General features: G+C 36.3%; 1 protein-coding gene across 4 annotated transcripts in view; it reads right to left on the bottom strand.

Annotated features, from left to right (window-relative positions):
* Positions 1 to 19,560, bottom strand: part of STXBP5L (syntaxin binding protein 5L) — a 183,748-nt gene that overhangs the window by 62,704 nt on the left and 101,484 nt on the right. For all 4 annotated transcript variants that reach the window (XM_058824985.1, XM_058824980.1, XM_058824983.1 and 1 more), the window contains exons 7-14: positions 14,480 to 14,563; positions 9,639 to 9,762; positions 8,040 to 8,118; positions 7,712 to 7,866; positions 6,052 to 6,124; positions 4,663 to 4,810; positions 3,031 to 3,098; positions 1,819 to 1,859 (exon numbers count right to left, since the gene is read on the bottom strand). In XM_058824985.1, coding sequence (XP_058680968.1) covers positions 1,819 to 1,859; positions 3,031 to 3,098; positions 4,663 to 4,810; positions 6,052 to 6,124; positions 7,712 to 7,866; positions 8,040 to 8,118; positions 9,639 to 9,762; positions 14,480 to 14,563 — 772 coding nt within the window. The remainder of the gene's footprint in view (positions 1 to 1,818; positions 1,860 to 3,030; positions 3,099 to 4,662; positions 4,811 to 6,051; positions 6,125 to 7,711; positions 7,867 to 8,039; positions 8,119 to 9,638; positions 9,763 to 14,479; positions 14,564 to 19,560) is intronic.

Raw genomic sequence — 19,560 nt, 5'->3', positions numbered from 1 at the left:
AAACAACAAAACTTTGTAATAATCAAAACCTTGTAAATAAAGACTACCAAGTATGATAAGAGTAACATTGTGCATGCCCTGAAAATCAGGACTAGGACCAGGACATCAGAGATGCACTGAAAATACCAGCACTGTTGAAGAGATTGTGAATATTCATGATCATCTAAGCTTTTAATGTTAAGAAAAATTCCTACTGCAGGATGTATTGGTTATGATTAGGTTATGCTTATATTCCCTATGAGAGGTTTTCTTCTTTCCCCATTTCTGCCAGAGCTCTAGAAGGAATAACTAGCACAGTGCTTCCTGTGCAGTACATACACTAAATGCCTTGGGGTCTTCCCACAGTCTGTATTGTTTCATCTTAACTTTAGAACCTGTATTTGTAATTCTTCTTAAAATTGAAATATTCACATATTTCATATTTGAATAAGACAAAGTCTAATGTCTCACCATACTTCTCTAAATAAAACTAATTATCCTACTTTTGTTCATATCAAAGCTCTCAAAAACTTCTGTTTCAGCAAATAAACTGTTGACCTCATCTGATGATTGGTGTTCACCATAAATTCAAGACAGAGGAAGATGTAAATTCTGAGCACAATGTTTCTGTTCTCCCACCATTTCCAAACAGACAAATTAAATAATAAAAAACCAACCCATGGCCATGTTCAGTTCCTTGCCTACTTAATACATGAAATATATTTTGTGAAATGAGGCTTTGGAAATCCTCATTTTCTCCTTGTCCATCCTGAGTGAAAATATTTGGTATTATGCAAAAAGGCAACTACCTCACAAAGTCATCAGGTTTAGCTGACATTAAAAACTTGTCAGCATTTCCCATGCTTGGCTGGTAATGGTAGCAACATAATAATTTCAATTCTGCGGCACCACGTGGAATTAGCAGGTATTTTAAGTACCCCATACCCCATGATCTTGGCACTCATTACAGACTGGTTAAAAGGGTCATATTAAATATCTCTACGCCTAACATTTCATCCAGAATTTTCTCTCAGACTCTTTCTTCTTTAACACACTAATACCTCATAAAAGAGAGATATTACCCAGACATCCCTGTACCATCAAAGAGACAAGAGTACAAGGCAACTCTATAGAAACTTTGGTGAAGCACTGTCAATTATTTGAAGCAAAATATTTTCAATTTCCATCAAAATGTATGTGTATTTTAATAAATATATTTTACTAATGAATACCATTTGTATTTTCTGTAGGGGAAAATACTGGTTGCTGATATGTGCAGTTATAGCTAGATTATATGGAACAAGTATTTTCTGAAGCTTTTTCCTGCTAGGATGAATGGAAATGCTTCCCAATTATTTCCTGGGATTTGAGACTGGACAAGAAAAGGTTATGGTATTTTCCACCCTCACCAGATTAAATGTTTTGAAATATATGAATGTATTTTAATATTTTATTTTTACTTAGCTATAAAGAAGACTTTGCTGTACTCAGTATAGAAGTGACACGACAACTGGAACTGAATGTAAGACCTAACTGAGCCCTCTCCTCTATACACACAAGAAGAATGTGCTCTAAGGATTTTTTTACCAATACTTCATCCTTCATAGATTTTGGTATGCTGCATCTTGAGTTATTATTCCTCACTCTTTTCTGCCTGACATATCTCATTAGCAGCATTTTTTCGCTTAACTTATGAAACATTTTCTGAATTTCACCCCTTTGTATTAATTATATCAGCCCAACCATTAGTACTCAACCGGTTAAATTTCCTGTTTTATATATAAATGTGTGTTTGTGTGATTTATCAGCATTATGTAAAAGTGAACTTTAGAAACTTACTGGCAGAAGCATCCCAAAATTTCACTGATCCATCTGCATGGCTTAAAAAAAATATAAAAATTAAATGTGTTAAAACAAGATGCAAGTCTAAAACATTATCTACTTTCAGTGAGAAATAAATACAATCAGAAAAAATTAATTTTGTTTCTGTAAATCTCTATAACTTACTGACAATATATTAAAAGACATACATACAAACTAGAAGAAAATATTTTGTTATTTGGTTTCATTTAGTAACAAAATATTTTTATTCATTTCCTGCAGAGAACTAAGCCCCCAATAAATTTTAAGATTGCAACAAGAAGAAATTAATTCCCATACTAATAACAAGTTTAAGTCACAGTACTTGTGGCTTTGCAGTGGGCCAGCATCAAACCTATGCACTCTAAAATTGGCATGTACAGTGAACTTTGAAAGGACAGAAAGGAACTTCATTCTGCTTGATACTTCACAACTGTGCTCCTTTTATTAATATACAATTGCTGAAGCAAAGCTGGAAAAAGGAGAGACTTCTGTTTATAATGAGAATGATCCCTTCATCACGTTCTTGTACTACTGCATACATCATAACTTTATTTTTAAAATCATGTCTTCAGTATCATTGATAACAACAATTCATCAAATACATGACTGAGACTAGAGAAAAACTCATTGTGCATCTTAGCTCAACGAATAGTGTCTGTTTTACAGGATGATCCCTTGGGAATCCACCAATCACTGCTCATGAGGCCCCTACTGCAGTCTGAGCCTTTCTAGGCCTTTTTGCTCTGTTTCTGTGCCCACAAGGTAAAATTCATCCCAGTGCACCACACCCTCACTAATGCAGAGTATTAAAATGAATTTCCTAACTGTCCCTAGACAGAGAGTCCAGAAGGCCAGGGGAAAACAGCTGCACTCCTTTTTGAAGCTATTCTCTGTGACCTTCAAGGCCAAAATATTCTCTTGCAATAGATTTTTTTTTCCAAAGAGCCCTCCTTCACAAGCATTGCTATCTAACACTGGGGCCTCAAATGGTCATTCTTAATTGTACTCAACCCTGGGTACCAAGCTCTGCTTTCTAGAGCAAAAGAGAATTTCTGTGGTGACATTACTCAAGTGAAGAGCCAGGAAATGCATATGTGGTGAAGTCTCAACTCTTACCTATAGGTAACCCACAATCAAAAGAAGTAGACACAATAGTTTATAAGTACCAATTCACAGTTTCATTCTCACCCTGTAATAATGATTTCAGGATATGTCTGAGCTCCAAGGTTCCACGCTCCACCACTGATAGGCCACTCCTAAACAAACAAAAGTGCAGAGATCACAACTTATTCTGAAGAAACCTTGCTTGCCTAATTTTTGAATTCAGGAGTAGGCAACATCTTCCCCCAAAAAGCAATAAAACTTGTAAAAGAAAAAAAATATGTAAAATTCAAGGCTTTTACAGTTTATTAACATTTCTGGACCCTTTTATATAATCAACTAATGTTTTGTGCTTTAAAAATATTTCCACACAGCTAACATTCAACAACCTAAAGCAGGAATGAGAAGGAGGAGTAACAAACAATTCTGCTGGTCTTTTGGGATGGCTTTTCTCTTGGAGATTCTATAGAACACTGAATAGACCGAGAATTTGTTTTGAATACGAAGACCACTGAAGAAGCTGGCCCAGAAACAAGTATCAGAGCATGATGCCATGAGATAAGAGAATGTAACTTTAATACAACATATGAGATCATCATCTCTTCCTTGCCTTTTGCTTCCTAATGGTCTAGAATGCTGCCCTGTGCCTAAAGCCCTGACATGTATGGATCCAGGATGCAGAGGGTGACACATGTGCAGAGTGGGTCAGGATGTGTGCAGAGTATGAGTGGGTAGAGAAAAACCAGGAGCACAAACTGTTTGTGTGGATACACGGAGTGGATGCTTGCGGCTACGGAAATGGATGTCTGGCACATGAGTGACCACCTACTTTCAGAGTGCATTTGTACATGCACAAAAAAAGCAAGGGGGCAAAGAGGTTGCAGGAAATACAGGCAGGTGTGCAAAGTGTATGAGGTAAGGGTAGATCCAAACAGGAGAAATAAAAATATTTTCTGAAGTACTTTTGTGAACCAAGATGTAAAAGAAGTAGAGGGGGCTTATTCCGTGAGTTAATGGAAAACAACCCAGCTCCGAGGAGAATACGTCCATTGATTTGAATAGAAAATTGATAATGTCTGATTTGTTTACCCAGTATTTTTTTCTAGTTTATTTATTAAAATGCATTCATTGTAGCCAGAATACAAACCAGTTAAAAGCTTGAAATTTAGAAATTAATTGCATTTCTTATTTTACAGCCTGAAGCTTGTCCTATTTCTACAGCATTATGGCAAGATTTTGGTAGCTCAGTAAAATCATTATTATTGTTATTATTATTATCCCTATTTAATAACAAATCTCACAGATGATGTTGTCAGCTCTCACTGAACATCTGCTCAAGTCTTTCAGTTATAATGATTACACTTTTTTCTTTGATAGAGAGAACCTATCCATACAAATTTGAATTGTACACTGCTGGCTTGCCTTTAACACAATCTGATCTGGAATAACTCCAGCATCTTAATGATTAGGTCCTATGTAATGATAATTAATGGTTGTGCTTAAGTGGTCATGTTTCTGAGGGACAAATACTGGGGGGGTCATATTTCTGAGTGGTCATGTTTCTGAGGGACTGTAATCAGGCTGCTGAGCTGCTGGTTGGACTAACCTTAAAGTGAGTATTAAAGGAGTAAAACAAAAATAATATGGTAAGAGGTTATAAAACCATAGGTTACACATCTACTTCCTTTGCTTAAAAACAAGAATATTGGTTTTGTTTACCTTATTGCTGTATCCTTGCTTTTTATGTTTTGCTCCTACAGAATAGAGTACAGGGATCAAATCTGGAGGACAGTCCGCAAAATATTCTGTGCAGGTAACAGGTGACTCATGAATGTCAATAGGATATGGATTTTCAAAGATTGGAAAACTAGTTAAGGAAGACAATTTATTAGAAGCACTGTGACACACTGAGCCATAGAATAAAACATATTCTTATATTAAAATATATAACATAATCTAAGTAAAATCACTACTCATTAAATATATTTTCCCTTATTTATTCAAACTTATGTATTGTTTTTAATATCAGTAATAATGTGTAGTTACTAAAATAAAGACATAAAAATTCAACAAGACAAGAATCCTACATAAATAGTCCCTAAGGCTAAAAGGGCTGCCTTTATGAATGAACATGAACTAATTTTTTTCTGACATCTCAAAATCTTATTATATAGAAGTGACAAATTTTCCGGAAGTTTCAGGTTCATGGATATGATATGTACTAAGAACTACAAACTACTTTTACAAGCGTGGATTTTACCCTGAAGATCTTAGCTTATTGGGTTGGTAGACTTCTGATTATACAATGAAAAATTGCAATAACAGATGAGTAGATCTCAGTTTATTTCTCACTTCCATCAGTTTGAACAGCCTGATAAGGAGGAAATCCTCACTTTTCATACATTATACAATGCTATTCACAATTGAAAAACATAGGAAATTGGGTACTGATTTCAATTATGCCCATTTTACACTGCTGAGATGATCTGAATTATTCTTTAAAGTAAATGAGATCTGAATATGATTCACTTAACATTTTCCAATACATTGACAGCAAAATCTGTTCCCTGCTGCACCATGTGAATGTGGATGGCCTTTACTGGTAGTGTTAGAGGCAGAACAAAATAAATAATTGGATTATGCTTTAGATGATGTAGAGTTCCTCTTTGATAGGAAAATTGATTCTGATATGAAAGAACTATTTGTCATTTAAACCAGCAACTGGATCATGAAGTAATTCTGTAGTTCCATATAAAACAATGACATTATTTATTAAGATACTGAGGCTAGACATGCATAAAAGTAGTTGTTGAATCTTATTTCCAATTCACATATGTGTTCAAATATCATTTAACTTTGGTATTGAATGAATGTTTGAGGGCTGTGCTGAAAGGACTGCAGATTTAGATTTATTCCAAACTTCAAGAACAACTATTATCATAAGTTCCTGTTCATTAGATGAACTTAGCTCTTAAACTGGAAGTAAATACTTAGCAAGAGTTATTTCCAAGAGTGAATGTTTTTGGATAGTTAACTGATTTTGAATTTTATGGTAATTTACTGGACAATTAAACACACAAATAACTTAATCTAAACATTTATACTTACTTTGTTTGTGTCAGGTCAATGACAATGAGATCTTTTTCCAAAAGCACAACTACAGCATAGGGCTCTTGAAATTCTGTAAGCAAGGAATATAAAAGACATGGAGTTCTATCAGCCATTTGAAGCAAGCAAGCCAGCAATATATATGTTCTTTAAATTTTCACAGTATGTTAGAAGCTTTGAGGTATAAACCCCTGACATATGCACAAACCAGCCAGAGCTGGAAACTAGGGCCAGAGAGGAAGTAGGAAATTACTTTTGGATAGCACTGCTGGCAAACATACAAAGCAGAAGAATTGGAGTATTATAGCCTGCCAGCATGATGCTATGTTGAAAGTAAAGAAGTAGAATATGAATAAGTTGTGTGTATCATTGCATTATTGAATCCAATTGTTACACAGAAAAAGTATTTTTGCTGTCCAAAAGTAATACTTCTACTATGTACAACTGCTCTTCAGAAACAGATTGTGCAGGACATTTCCTGATACACAATGCCCCCAATTCTGAGGTGACTCAAGGAGAATATTCCCTAGGAATCCTGTTAGTCTGCTGTTTTCAATTCAGGTAATAACATGCCCCTTCCTCCTCCACATTCTTAGGGGATTATATGGCTTGGTTTTTTTATACAATTCTCTTTATTTATCAAAACTAAAAAATTAAGATGACAAATAAATGCTTCCCCTGATGCATAGAATATATTCATTTACATACTTTTTATAATCTACATTTTTTTATAAAAAAAAAAATAAATGTGAAATTATGACTTTCTTTTCAACAGCAGCAAATCATTCCAGCATGTGCAAGCTCAGAATAAACTGTTCAGATGGGTGATGCCAAAAGGACGAGTAAATGAGACCAACTGATTCATCTTCCTTTCAGTCCTGCTATGAATGCACATTATTTTTTGCCTGTTTTTATACTTGGCTATGAATAACACAAGTTAAACCAAAATGTATAAATATTAGTCTGTGAGCGGGGGAAGATGCTACAAAACCTAAGTACTGGGAAGTATCTGACACAGTTAAATGAAGGCCCAAAGCAACTCTGATTATGGAAAATTAAATTTCTGCATTATACTGAAGCACATATACACTTTACTAAATGTTTTTAATGTGTACTTGGTTTAGCTATGTATATAAGATTTATTTTACTTTTCTGCTTGAGGGCTTAAAATGCTAAAGTTAGTTTCTTTTTGATTTACAGCTTTTCTTAATTTATTTTCTGGAACTTTCTGACAACACATTTCAGAACTTGGCAGCCCCACACTGTAGAGCAAACATAATACTTTTAAACAGTTAATTTCATGCTGAAGTGCAAGAACGTTTTTGCAGGTAAGTGATAGTTAATTTTTCATAATTTAGTGAGCTGTAAATGATGAAAAATTTCAGAAATATAAGCACCTATCTTTGATTAACAGCAATGTTTTCTCACAGTAGCCCATGGGTTTAAATCCTATACTTGGAGATTTATGCTTGCTTTATTGTCAATTCACTACTCACTTCCTACAATGAGAAAGCAAACAACTTCCAGGTACTTTCAGTTATGTAGTGTTCTTGAGATGAAGACAAATATTAGGATGGAAGTCCCTGGGATGGGATTAATGTACGAGAAAAGATCGCTTTGTTTACATTTTCCATAATTGTATTTTTCCCAAAAAACTCACCATTTGGATATGGGGTTTCACAAAGAGTTAAAAAATCAACTATAGGATGATCCATTTCAAGAACTGTAATTGCTTTCCCATGCATGATTGTTAAACTTGGTCTTCGGCAAGGCTTATCATATGACAGTCCACCAGAAAATACCACAAATGGTTCACTGCATTAAAAATATATATATATAAGTCTACATAGTACATACAAGTTTACACTATAGGTTTAGTATCTGCAAATATTAACAAATAGGTTTGTTAAAAGAAAGCAGGAAAAGATTCTAAAAGGACTTACACTCCAGAATGTAATATTGAGTTAATTACAGAATTAAAAACAAACCTGTTTTTACAGGTCTTGTACTCTACTTTAAGAATTGGTTTACAAGATTCAGGTTTTTTTCCATCTCTTTGAACTTTTCCTAAGGAAAGAAAGAACATGGAAACTATTAAAACATGGAATTGAATGATCAAACTGAAATATGTATATTGAAACAACTGTGTAAGAAACAAAAGAAGGAACTTTAAAGCTATGAAAGATTAGAAGTATTAGCTCCTATTTCCACAAAATACGCATTTTTCTAAATTAATTACATTTATTATGTCTTTGTGTTTTTACTGCCACATCTAAAGAACCACAGAACACACTTCAAAGACATCTATAAACCATGCAGATTTCTGAGTATGAAACTTAACTAATAATGAATTAACCAGACTAATTATAAGCCTTTTTTTCTGAACACATAATGACCATAAACAGCTTCATTTTTTCCTAAGACGTTCTTAGATTTACTTAATTCCTGTTGTTGGCAAAACATTACATGCTTTGGAGTGTACCTAGTTGAGTGATAAAATTAAATGAACAACTGAACAACTGAAACCCATTAGTTCTTAGTTAATTATGGCTCAGTACTTTCTTCCAATCAGAGAAAAGTCACTTGCAATTAAAAAAAAAGCCATTTTGAGTTTGTTGCTTTGGAAAGTCTATGCTTGCTTTTGACAACAGCCTGACTGGAGGATACAGTGTAGATGGATCCAGAGTTTTCTCAGAGGTGCACAGTGCTATCATGGGAGATAAAGGACATAAGCTGTGTCATGGAAAATTCTGGTTAGATATTAACCAAATACTTGTGCCACATGGGTCATTAAATACCAAAAGATATTGCCCAAAGAGGTTGTGCAATTTTTTGCTGGAAGTGTTCAAGTGCCCAATGTCCAGAGTTTACTCATCAAATCAGGACTGTTTTGATCTGGTCATCTCACTGGCTAAGAGTTCCCTTCTGACATTATAGAATTCTATGACTAAAAATTATAAAGCAGAGGTAAATTAGGAAAATGCTAAATCCTTTTGGGCCTGCTAAGATCTTGACTTCTTCCTCCCTCTCTCCCCAGTCAGTTTTCTCAGTAAAGGAATGTACTCATTTACAATGGTGTCAGTACTTTTGAACCAAATTTTTAGGAAGCAATTTCATATAAAGTCCCACACATAAAGGTAAAGCCATGTCCTACTATGGCTCCTTTAAATTCTTCATTGCAGTTCTTTGGGAAGCCTTGTACCATCCCCATGAAAAACACTACAGTACCTTTTACAAAACATTTTAATCTGTTGTGAAAATTGCTCATAAAAGCCTGTAAGTACAAACCATGAAAGAAAGAAAGAGCCTGAGGGTCTCACAGACCATCAGTAGACTCTTAAAAGGAATTGGGTAAGACATTAGAGTAATATAAATCAGAAAGAGGTATTTATGACACCAATTACAATAAAAAGTTTGATCTAAGTTACTGATTTTACAATAATTTGCAGCTACTTTTCAGATCAAAATATTTATGCAAGAAGCAACATCTGGACTACAAGGAAAAATTAAATAAACATACATATTAGCAAGCAGCATTGAGAACACTGTTTTGCTTCTTAGTTACACATTTTAACTATTAGAATTACCATGTGGAATTGTGGTCTGGAATGGTCTGTTAGGGCTTTTCAGATTCCATAGGGTCAAGCTGCCATCAGAATGACTACACATGAACTGCTTCCCTTCATGATGCCAAGCAACAGAATGAATAGCCTACAGAAAAGAAAGAAGTTGAGACTGGAATGGAATACAGTGTTTACATCAATGGTATTTTCATGTATGACTTCAGGTTATATTTTTCTAATGGTATACCAAGAGTTGGACAGTTCCTGTTTGTCTGAAGTCTATTACCATCACTTTTTAGCCAACAGATGGCTGTAATCCACATTTCATCATAAAGGCTAATGTAACACAGTAATATAAGAAAGCCTGTACTGAATCAGGCCAAAATGGAAGGAAAAGGGTACTAAGGTAAAAATGTAAGAACAAGGGCCATACAATGTAGTTGTAATATGTCTGATAGCTCTCCTTAGAAGTATTTAATCTGGTAAATTTACAGGTAATTCTGTGTAAAAATCTTTACTGGTACCACACACAGATTCTTCCCCTGAGGAAGTAAAACACTGTTCTTGGATAATTTCCACATGCATTCTCACATACTTCAGCTGCAGAGCAAGTCCACAGAAATCTGGGATGTTTAATGTCAAAACCAAAACACTAAAAAATCCAGGGCTGTTTCACTGGTATAGAAAATTACCAAAACAATAATGTAAGATAGTTTTGGAAGAGATAGTGAGTCAGAGGAGAGGAATATCACACTCCTTTGCGCATGCTACAAGAACCACATGATGAATGTTACTTACACCATTCTTAGTATTTTGTACATAATTAGTGGAACTAATTAGTAGAAAATATCCATTGTTAAGTCAAACTATTGGAAAGGATAATGGGGTAAGTCCTTCAATTTCCCTGATATGTGCTAGAAACTAACAAAAGCCATATTGTGACAAAACATTCATTCTGTACTACAGTTCCTCACACACTCCTCACAGAAGCACAAACTCACAGAATTATCCCTTGAATCCATATCCCTTCCAGAAATGTTCACTGCTAAATAGCAAAAACCACAATATAATTTTATGTAAATGTAAATAAAAGAGATCTATTTTTGAATGCAACTTAATAAACTTTCAGGGATTTTTTCTACCTAGGAAATACTAAGGCCTTGCACACACTTAAAATTGCATATAGACATTTACCTGATTTATTCAAATGACTTAACATCATGCCTGGGTATTCATAAGTCAGCATTGCAGCTGTTCATATTAATTTTGCTTAAGTGCTACTGGTCAGTATTTAAAACTCCCTGTCGGTTTTCCTCTTTTAATCACTATATTGATTGTTATGTTGGTTACAGCTCATGGTCTGGAGAGAGTATCAGAAGAAATCAACCAAAGGGCCACAACCCTTTACCAAAGCTTTACTCAGCTCCTGGGTCTGGACAGCAGAGCCACAAATGAGTTTGCATTAAGATGACCCAGATGTTTTAACAGGAATCTGACACCCTTGTATATGAATGCTTGATTAACACTAAACTACTAAAATAGTAGTGCCAAAAAGGAAGGAAAAAATGGAGCTGAAGAAAACTGAACTCTAGGTATTTATTTTTGGTGACAAATGGGTATCACCCAAACTTCTACCTTCCAGAGAGGGAGCTGGTATATAATACCTCTTAAATAACCAGAAGAAAATGAACTATGACTGAAGTAACAAAAGACAATTCAGAAAGATGGTTCATGCAGAGTCCAGTGTTGTTGCCCTCAGGTAGAATAACCTTAGTTCTGTGGGGAGCACTGCTTCACTTACACTGAAGGCATGTCTATCCTCATGCAGATTAATTCTGACATGAGCTCATTCATGCTTGCTATCATGCCAGATTTTAATCTGGTTTTGATGTGTTGTCACACTTAGAACATTTCACATGGTTACAGTCACTGACTGTGTCTGAGCAGAAGCTCAGACTAGCTAAAAACTGTACTGAGCTGCTTGTTAAACTGCCTCTCTGTGACCAGGTACCACCTGCCAGCCTAAACCTCTCGTGGAGGGCAGTTGAGGTGGGATGATCCTGGCACAGCCAGCTGGCATAGCAGCAACTCAAACTGACCTGTTAGACTTTGCCACAAAATGGGCAAGAAAAACAGAAATGTTTTTGGAGGTCTCAGCTGCAAGTCACAAGTAATTCTGAAAGATGGTCCTGAACAAGTCCCAAATTTTCTCTCTGCTAGATTATGTCTAGCATTCAGATCCACTTTAGCATCCACACACAAAAGGAGCAGTTATTTCCTTAGAACAGGAGTTCCTCGTGGTGGGTGGCTCATGTGAATGTTCACACAGTGTAAGCACACAAAGCATCTCACTCCAGAATAGGTATGTTTCTCCTTCTGCAATACCCACAGCGGTTGCATACACATTCCATATTCTCTCTCATACTCAGCATGTACTAAAATTAAGCATGCCTAACACCATTTCAGTTCCTTCCCAACCACAAACCTTCACCACTGAGGGTCTTTAGTACCAGTTTTAACCATATTTTGGAATAAGCAAGGCTTGTCTCATCTTGCTATTTGAATGCTAAAAGTCCTTTGTGTTCGTAGTACTGCAGGACCATTACAGCAAGGGCCACATCCAATTTGATACTTCCACAGTGGCACAGTGCTAGACAAAGGTAGGGAGTTGTCATTTGGCAAATGCCTCTAAGAACTCTGCATCTTCATTTTGGGATGAGCTCCAGTGAAAATGACAACTGCTTCAGACAGCTCTGAATGGGGGTTGATGCAAACTTCTAAAGCCTGCAGAGGAAGATGGCTGGATTGTGGGTTTGCCAACTATCAGTAACAACTTGAGATTCATTTGAAAGATCTGTCTTGTTTATATGCTGTCTTTTTATATCACTTTATGGAAAAAAAACTTTTACAGGAAATTATAAAAGAGCTTGGAAGGAAAGCCTTTTATAGAAGGCATTGTGTAGGAGCATTGATTGGAAGGACCTCAATATCTCATGCATATCACCATTGAGAAGAAGAAAATCATATTGATAGTAAGAAAAGTGAGGGTGAATTAATTTAATTCAGAACTCATGCAAAGAGGCACTTTTGTACTCAATGAAGATACAGAACACTTACAGGAATTTATCTGAGACTTAACAGAAAGCCTGCAACTGGAACCATTCTGGCTCAGTGCCAGAACAATACTGAGAGATTGGTCAGACATCATGGGGCACAGAGGCCTCCCATCAGTCCAGAGAGCATGGTGAAGGGGAGCAGGAACAATGACTTCTGGACTGTGATCTTTGGTGGCCAACCCATAACATGAGGCTTAGGCTTGATAATTTGGACTGCTGCAAAATACCAAATGGCACATGTAACCCAGGATTTCAAAAAGATCCCTTTTTAGTGGCTCCCTAAGGGTAGTGGCTTCCCTGAGGGAATTCTAGCAGGTCTGGAACATTATGAACATGGAGCCTGAAAGTCTGGAGTAAAGTAAAATGCCTAGTCACACAATCCTTTTAAAAACAGAATAAGAATCTTGCAATTATTTCAGTATGTTAGAAGTAGAACAAGTTGCACAAAGTGGAGTACTGATATAGCAAATAACTACTGAGGAAGAAAGCATGGGACTGATAAGAAGGCAAAAAAAGTTCCTGAGAACAGTATTGAAAAATGTGGAACAACTAAATCTAAATTGTATGTGGAATTTTCAACATCCACCCACTCTGTGTCAAAATGAAGAAAAAAGAGGAACCAGCATTAAGAAGATCTGCTTCATGTAGTCTCATTCTGAGTACAAGAGAGGACAGTAGCAAACACACATCCCCATCCCCACCCATCTCTCCTGAAGAGACCTGTGAAAGGAAGAAGTTGTTCAGCCTTAAGTAATAGAAGGGGTGTAATTTCACAAGTGTTTGCACAAGCAGACTGTCACTGGGAGACAATTCAGTGGGCATGTCTTGAGGCTTAAGTGCTGGCCTCTCAAACTTGTCCTTTGAAACATTTGCTATGTTGATGCTCAGAAACTGAACCTTGAAGCTCAGAGTAGCTTTAATGTGTCTCTGACAGCACGTCTGAAAGAGTACAGGATCCATATGTATTTAGATTGCTTTTTAGAGGGGAAATAAATGGGTATACACTCCTTATACATAGCAAGGTGACAAGATGAAGAAGGAAAGAGAACTACAGGAAACCAATTATTGCCAGGATCACTTTAAAGAAAATGTCCTTTTCTACCTTCAGCTGTAGTAGCATTCACATTCATCCATGGTGAACTTTACAGGACTGGCAGAACAAAGAATATTCTTTCCTAGGGCTAGTGCTAAAATTATAGTAACTAGGAATATATCTATTTCTCAAGCAGCTTGATTATTGATAAAGAACTGCATCTGTGGTTAACACAGGCTGCTTACAAATGAAAAGAGACAATTGTGTGATAACTATGACAATAGAATTTTGAAAACTGTTTAATCAGATCTTAAATACTAGGCAATATCAACAGCTGTACAAGGCAATTCATCTTCCAGTATAATGAATGTTCTAGATATACCCAGTAGAGATTATTATGTAATTCCTATTGTAGCTATATCTCAGGTCAGCTCATTGCTAAACTCTGTTCAACTGAGGATCCCCACAGAGAAGTTGATGAACTTGTCAGGATCAAGGGGAGGACATTCTGTGTCACAGTACACTCATGAGAGCTTAAAGCATCAGAACTAGAGATTTCAGACCTTGATTTCTATTGTCAGTAATTTTCCCAAAAAGCATAGCACAAACAGTATTTCCAGAACCAGCAATGCCTTTAGATAAACATCCATCTGCTTGGTAAGACATATGGCAAACTGCTGAATAATGGCTTTGCTGAATTAATGGAAATTGCTTACCTCATCATAATAAGCTCTCAGATCGGCTCTTTTAGATCGTAAGTCCCAGAACACGATGGTCCCATTTTCATAGCCTATCAACAGCTGCACGAGGGAAAAAAACCACAATTACATTTCCTGATTCAAAAGGTACATATAAATATTGAATAATATAAAAAGAAATAACAAAGTGATGGCCAAGATTGTAATTTGCCCGAAACATAATACCTTGCTTTCAAATTATCTTTCAGTATAAATTACTTCACATTGCTGACAATTTAAGATCTGATGGAAAAAAAAAGGGCTTTAAACACCTTTTTTCCCCCTGGATGATTATGCACCTGGACAGTCTTCTCAATTGCATATCTGCTGAAAACCAAAGATAGTAGCATGTTCCTACCAGGTCTTACTTTCCCTCCCCTTGTTGGAGAAAAAAATGTTTGACACCTAAGATACCACCTAAATAACTTCAAACCAAGAGAATCACCAGATTAAACTTTCATTCAGCTTCTTATATTCCTTTTATTTATGTTTGCTATTGCTTCAAAACAGTCTCAAGGACTCCTACAGCAGAGATTAAATTGCTTGCATTCCAATAATTAAAATAAATTAATTGATATGTCAATTTTTACTTCTTATAGAACTGGGACTTCATATCATCATGCACACCAGAGAAATACCAGCAAAGATTTCTGAAAATAAGAAAGAGAATAGAAACAATAGTCAGGAGAAAAATAAGAATGAACACAATCATATCTCCTTGTCTCCACTGAGAAGAAGTGAAATATTGATCTGGTACTGTAGAGTTACTCTTCATTTGAACAGAATTAATTTCAGATGTTATGGACAAGATCACGTCTAGCTTATTTAGGTGTCCTGGAAACTGTTTCCCATAGAATCTGTCTTCTTAAGAACCTGTTCTGGACATAAAGACTGAAAATGGCTAAACTGGCAGACTCACATTTCTGTGATAGAATATTTTATAAAACTGTCAATGATAGTTGCAGTTATTCATCATCTGTAAACAGATACATCACAAAATGCAGGCAAGGATTTATAGTTTCTATATAAAGAATTTGTGAAGAATAATGACAAGACAATCTCTTAGCTGGAGAAACCTTAACAGCATCTTTGCTATCACTCACTTTAGCTTGCAGGAGTCCTAAAAATGAAATTTGGCTGGGCTGCTAAACAAAACATCACTTTCTTTCCAAGTATAACTGATATATCAATACTGCTACAAAAGAGCCTGGGAATACTCTCAGTTCTACTGGATGTGGTTCTTTTCATTGACAGGAGAGTATTCCTTTTGTGGAATCTCCTAGCTAATCTGGAAATTATTTATAGTTAATATATTTAATAACGTGAATACAAACAATAATTACTTAGGCTCCTGAATAATTATTCTCCTGAAAAAAAATCAAACTGCCCTGGAAAAATTCCAGAATATTTAGCATTTTTGCTCTGGATGGCTCCATCTGGGATTCTGTGTCAGAGTCAGAAAGCATGCAGCTAACTGGATAGCTCTTGTGTCAGGATGCCATATGGTATTCTGGGATAATGGGCTGCCATTGACACAGTGAACAAGGAGGGTCTCACTGCAGCTGCTTGCTCTGTTGGTATAGCAATCCCCAATGGAAGCTATTTGTATATCCAGGAGTTAGTGATGCTCATAGCAGTTCACTTGAGTAGGTGCAGGTCTGGGCTGTGCTGTGCTGCACACAGCACTTGGTTTTCAGGCCTGCTCATATCTCTTGGCCACAGGGTAAAAACTTAGCTGCTATTTCTAAAGGACCTTGTAGGCCTCTCCCACTTGATAAAGGTAAGGGCAGCACCTTTGTGCCCTCTTCTTAATGTAAGGCAGCATGTCTCATGTGAACATCCTTTTGCTTGACAGTAGAAATGGATATGGCGCTTTAAAAAAAATATATTTTGGGATCTCCAAAGACCAAAATGCTGGCAAGAGCCTCTTCACAGAGGATGGTGCCATGCCCTTATTGGAGGTTCATCCCATGCTACACAGCTTGGGATTCCCACCCTCCTTTTTGTACTCACTCCAATAAACAGTATTTTAGTAAGTTATGGAGTCTGAGTGCCCTCCTTACTGTCATCACAAGAAGGACTTGCACCTGGGCATTACGCTGGGTACCAAACCAGTCACATTCAGTTTATATCTACCAATATTCTTTTCACCTCAGCTTTTGTACAAATATATTCAGAAAAGGGAAGGAATTGAAAAGCATTTAGTATGTGGCCCTGTTTCTTAATATGCCTTTCTTCCCTGGGGAAGCAGGCTTGCCTTTTGATTTTTATCCCTCTATTTTGCAAAGATATCATGCTCCAGGTAATTACTAAAAGGTTAAATACCTTTTATCAGAGGCCGCATTTCACTTGCACTATTGCTGAAATGTTTAATGCACAACTGCACTAAAGAATTCCAAGTTACAAAGTATAATTTCAGGGAAGAAATTGAAAGGCAAAGACATTTGCTGCATAGTCAGGAATCTCTCTTTTTGTTCAGACAGTAGTCATGCTGCTTTAGTACTAACACTGTGGTACAGCACTAAAGCCACAACTCCAGCTTGGATGAATGGGATTAATCTCATTGCCAGGATATTTGTGATGGTCTGGATTCTGATCTGTCTGAACCATAGGAAACTCAAACATTCCCACTCCTCTTGGTCATAGTGATCACTTGGGAGATCTATAAGACAGGCTCTATTTCTGTAATAGAAGTAAAAAGCAAACCATCCATAAATGAAGTTGGAGAGGAAAACCTAGAGAAAGAAAAGCAGTATTTGTAAAAGGAGTCAAGGATGGAGAAAACTCCAAAGATTTATCTTGCCTTTCATAGCATTTCATTTAATTACTCATGCTTAATTAGGTTACAAAAAAGGGAGAACATAGGACAGAATTTGGAGAGAGAAGTCCTGGCAAGATCTTCCTTGTTTAGAGGAGTTGTTTCACATTTTGACTTAAATCATTCTTCATCAAATGCTTTTGATGATGGGAGGAAATTTCTTTTTCACAGTCAGCTAATTACATTCTAGTACATGACAGCAAGCCCCTTCCTTTTCCTGGTAACACAAAACAGCTGGAGAAAAAATCCCAAGCAAGCAAGCCTGCCAAACAGGCTTGTTGTTTTAGGTATTATTAGATCTCAGAACTCAGACTCAGAGATAGGAAGTTTAGCCCACCAGCTAATTGTAAATAACATTAAACCTTTTCCTATTAAGCTTTCTCCATTTGCTGGGAAACTGCAGATCATTGCAGTTAATGTCTTTTCCTTTGTCAGCAAGAAAAATCATGTTTGCTACAGATCTGCCACTTATAAATATCTGTGCACTCCAGTCTCTCCCTAATGTACACTTATTAATTGATTTGGCAGACACAGTTTTATTTCATGAACTTAATCACTTGGTCCCCGAATTGTTCTTCAGTGACACATTAAATGCCTAAATTCTCTTTGATGTTTGTCTTCCAGCCATAGCTTGTTAGATTCATAAAAGAGACTTGTCTCCAAAGCCTACCTAGATAGCTTGCCTGGAAGCCACTCTGGAGAAGTTTTGAATGGCATAAGTCATCCTGAATTGCATTCACTCTTTTGGCACAAGGAACCCCACCACCAGTCAATGAAATAAACTGGAACTTTTAGGAATTCAAAGGATCTTAATGAAAAAGGTGAAGATACTGCCAGAGAACAAACCTCCCTGGCTTTCAAATAGAGCTCTTATGATTGTCCTAGACTTTGAAAGGTCTGACTATGTTTCAGGACTCGGAACCACTCAGTGTTCATAGAAGAAATACTTATTTACTTCAGCAAAACAGTCCCAGGTCTGTAACCAACTTTGTAATACCCCAGGGAAGGCTATACCACTGGACTCTTGGCAAAGCACTTCTAGAATAGTAGTCTTGTAGAGTACAAGAACTTTGAGTAATGATTATGACTGATTTGTACCTACTATTAAAAAATTCCTGAAACATATGCAAAGAACACTTCTATCTGCTGCCTATAATGATGTGATGTGTGGAGTGTGACTTCTGCCTCCAATATATTTTGGTGGTCTTTGGTTAGCTTGGAGCTGTGGAGATTAGCAAAGTATGTGGAACTACTATCAAACAGCTATTTTATCTAAGAATAACTCTGCTAAATTAGATAAAAGTCTACCTCTGACAGTATCTTGTACTGAAATGGCCAAGAGCAAATACTAAATAATATGGGAAGAAGACGAGTGTTTGCAACATTCGCACATATTCTCTCAGTCTAAGTAATTTTCTCATTCAAGTATAGCCATCTCCTCAACTATACATGGTCCTGTTTAACCTCATCTTTAAGAACCTTTTAGGAGAATTCAGCAAATCTCATCAGTTACCTTCCCATGGATTTCTTCTGTGTTAACTTTTCTAGTCTTCCTTGTGATCAGTACATTTTCAGCACACACAATAGCATTTGGAAAAAGTTTCATAGGTTCTACCCATTGCACATTTGAAAAAGTACTTAATTGTCTTGTTTGGAATCTGACCTGTCAGCTTAATTTGGTATGCTTTTAGTTTTTGTATTGAAAGAGACTATGAGCTGTTTCCATCCTCTTAATATCAACTGTGATTTTTTCAAACTTGGAATCACAATCAGGTGTTTTCCATAGAGAATCTCCCTGTCTCACTAAGTTGTCTCTCATATAGAAAATGCAGTCCCTTCTCTGAATTTCTTTTAGCATTATGTTAATTTTAGACATAGAAGGACAAGTATGATACTCAGTAATCAGCAGGCAGGTCAACAATGCATTTCTTTAATAGCTTTGTTTTGTTTTCTATTCTTCTCTGCATAATGCCTAATTTTGATTTTCTTTATTGTTCACTACTGAGCATTGAGCTGATTGACATTTCCACTGAACTATCAACCATCACTCAAAGCTCTTGATACCAAACAGGAATCATCAGCTCACACCCATTGTTTTATATGTAAAGCCAGAAATATTTTGCCCTACATGTACCACTTGCCATCATTTACACTGAAATACTTAAAAAGACAGTATTTAACCTGCCATTTTACTGCTGAGTTTCCCAGCCTCCTAAAGTCCAGCAAACCAGGTGACATCAGT

This window comes from Ammospiza caudacuta, chromosome 2 (assembly GCF_027887145.1).
Source record: "Ammospiza caudacuta isolate bAmmCau1 chromosome 2, bAmmCau1.pri, whole genome shotgun sequence".
Classification (NCBI taxonomy): domain Eukaryota; kingdom Metazoa; phylum Chordata; class Aves; order Passeriformes; family Passerellidae; genus Ammospiza; species Ammospiza caudacuta.
Note: the sequence above shows the minus strand (reverse complement) of the source record. Positions and strands in the feature narration are given on the sequence as shown.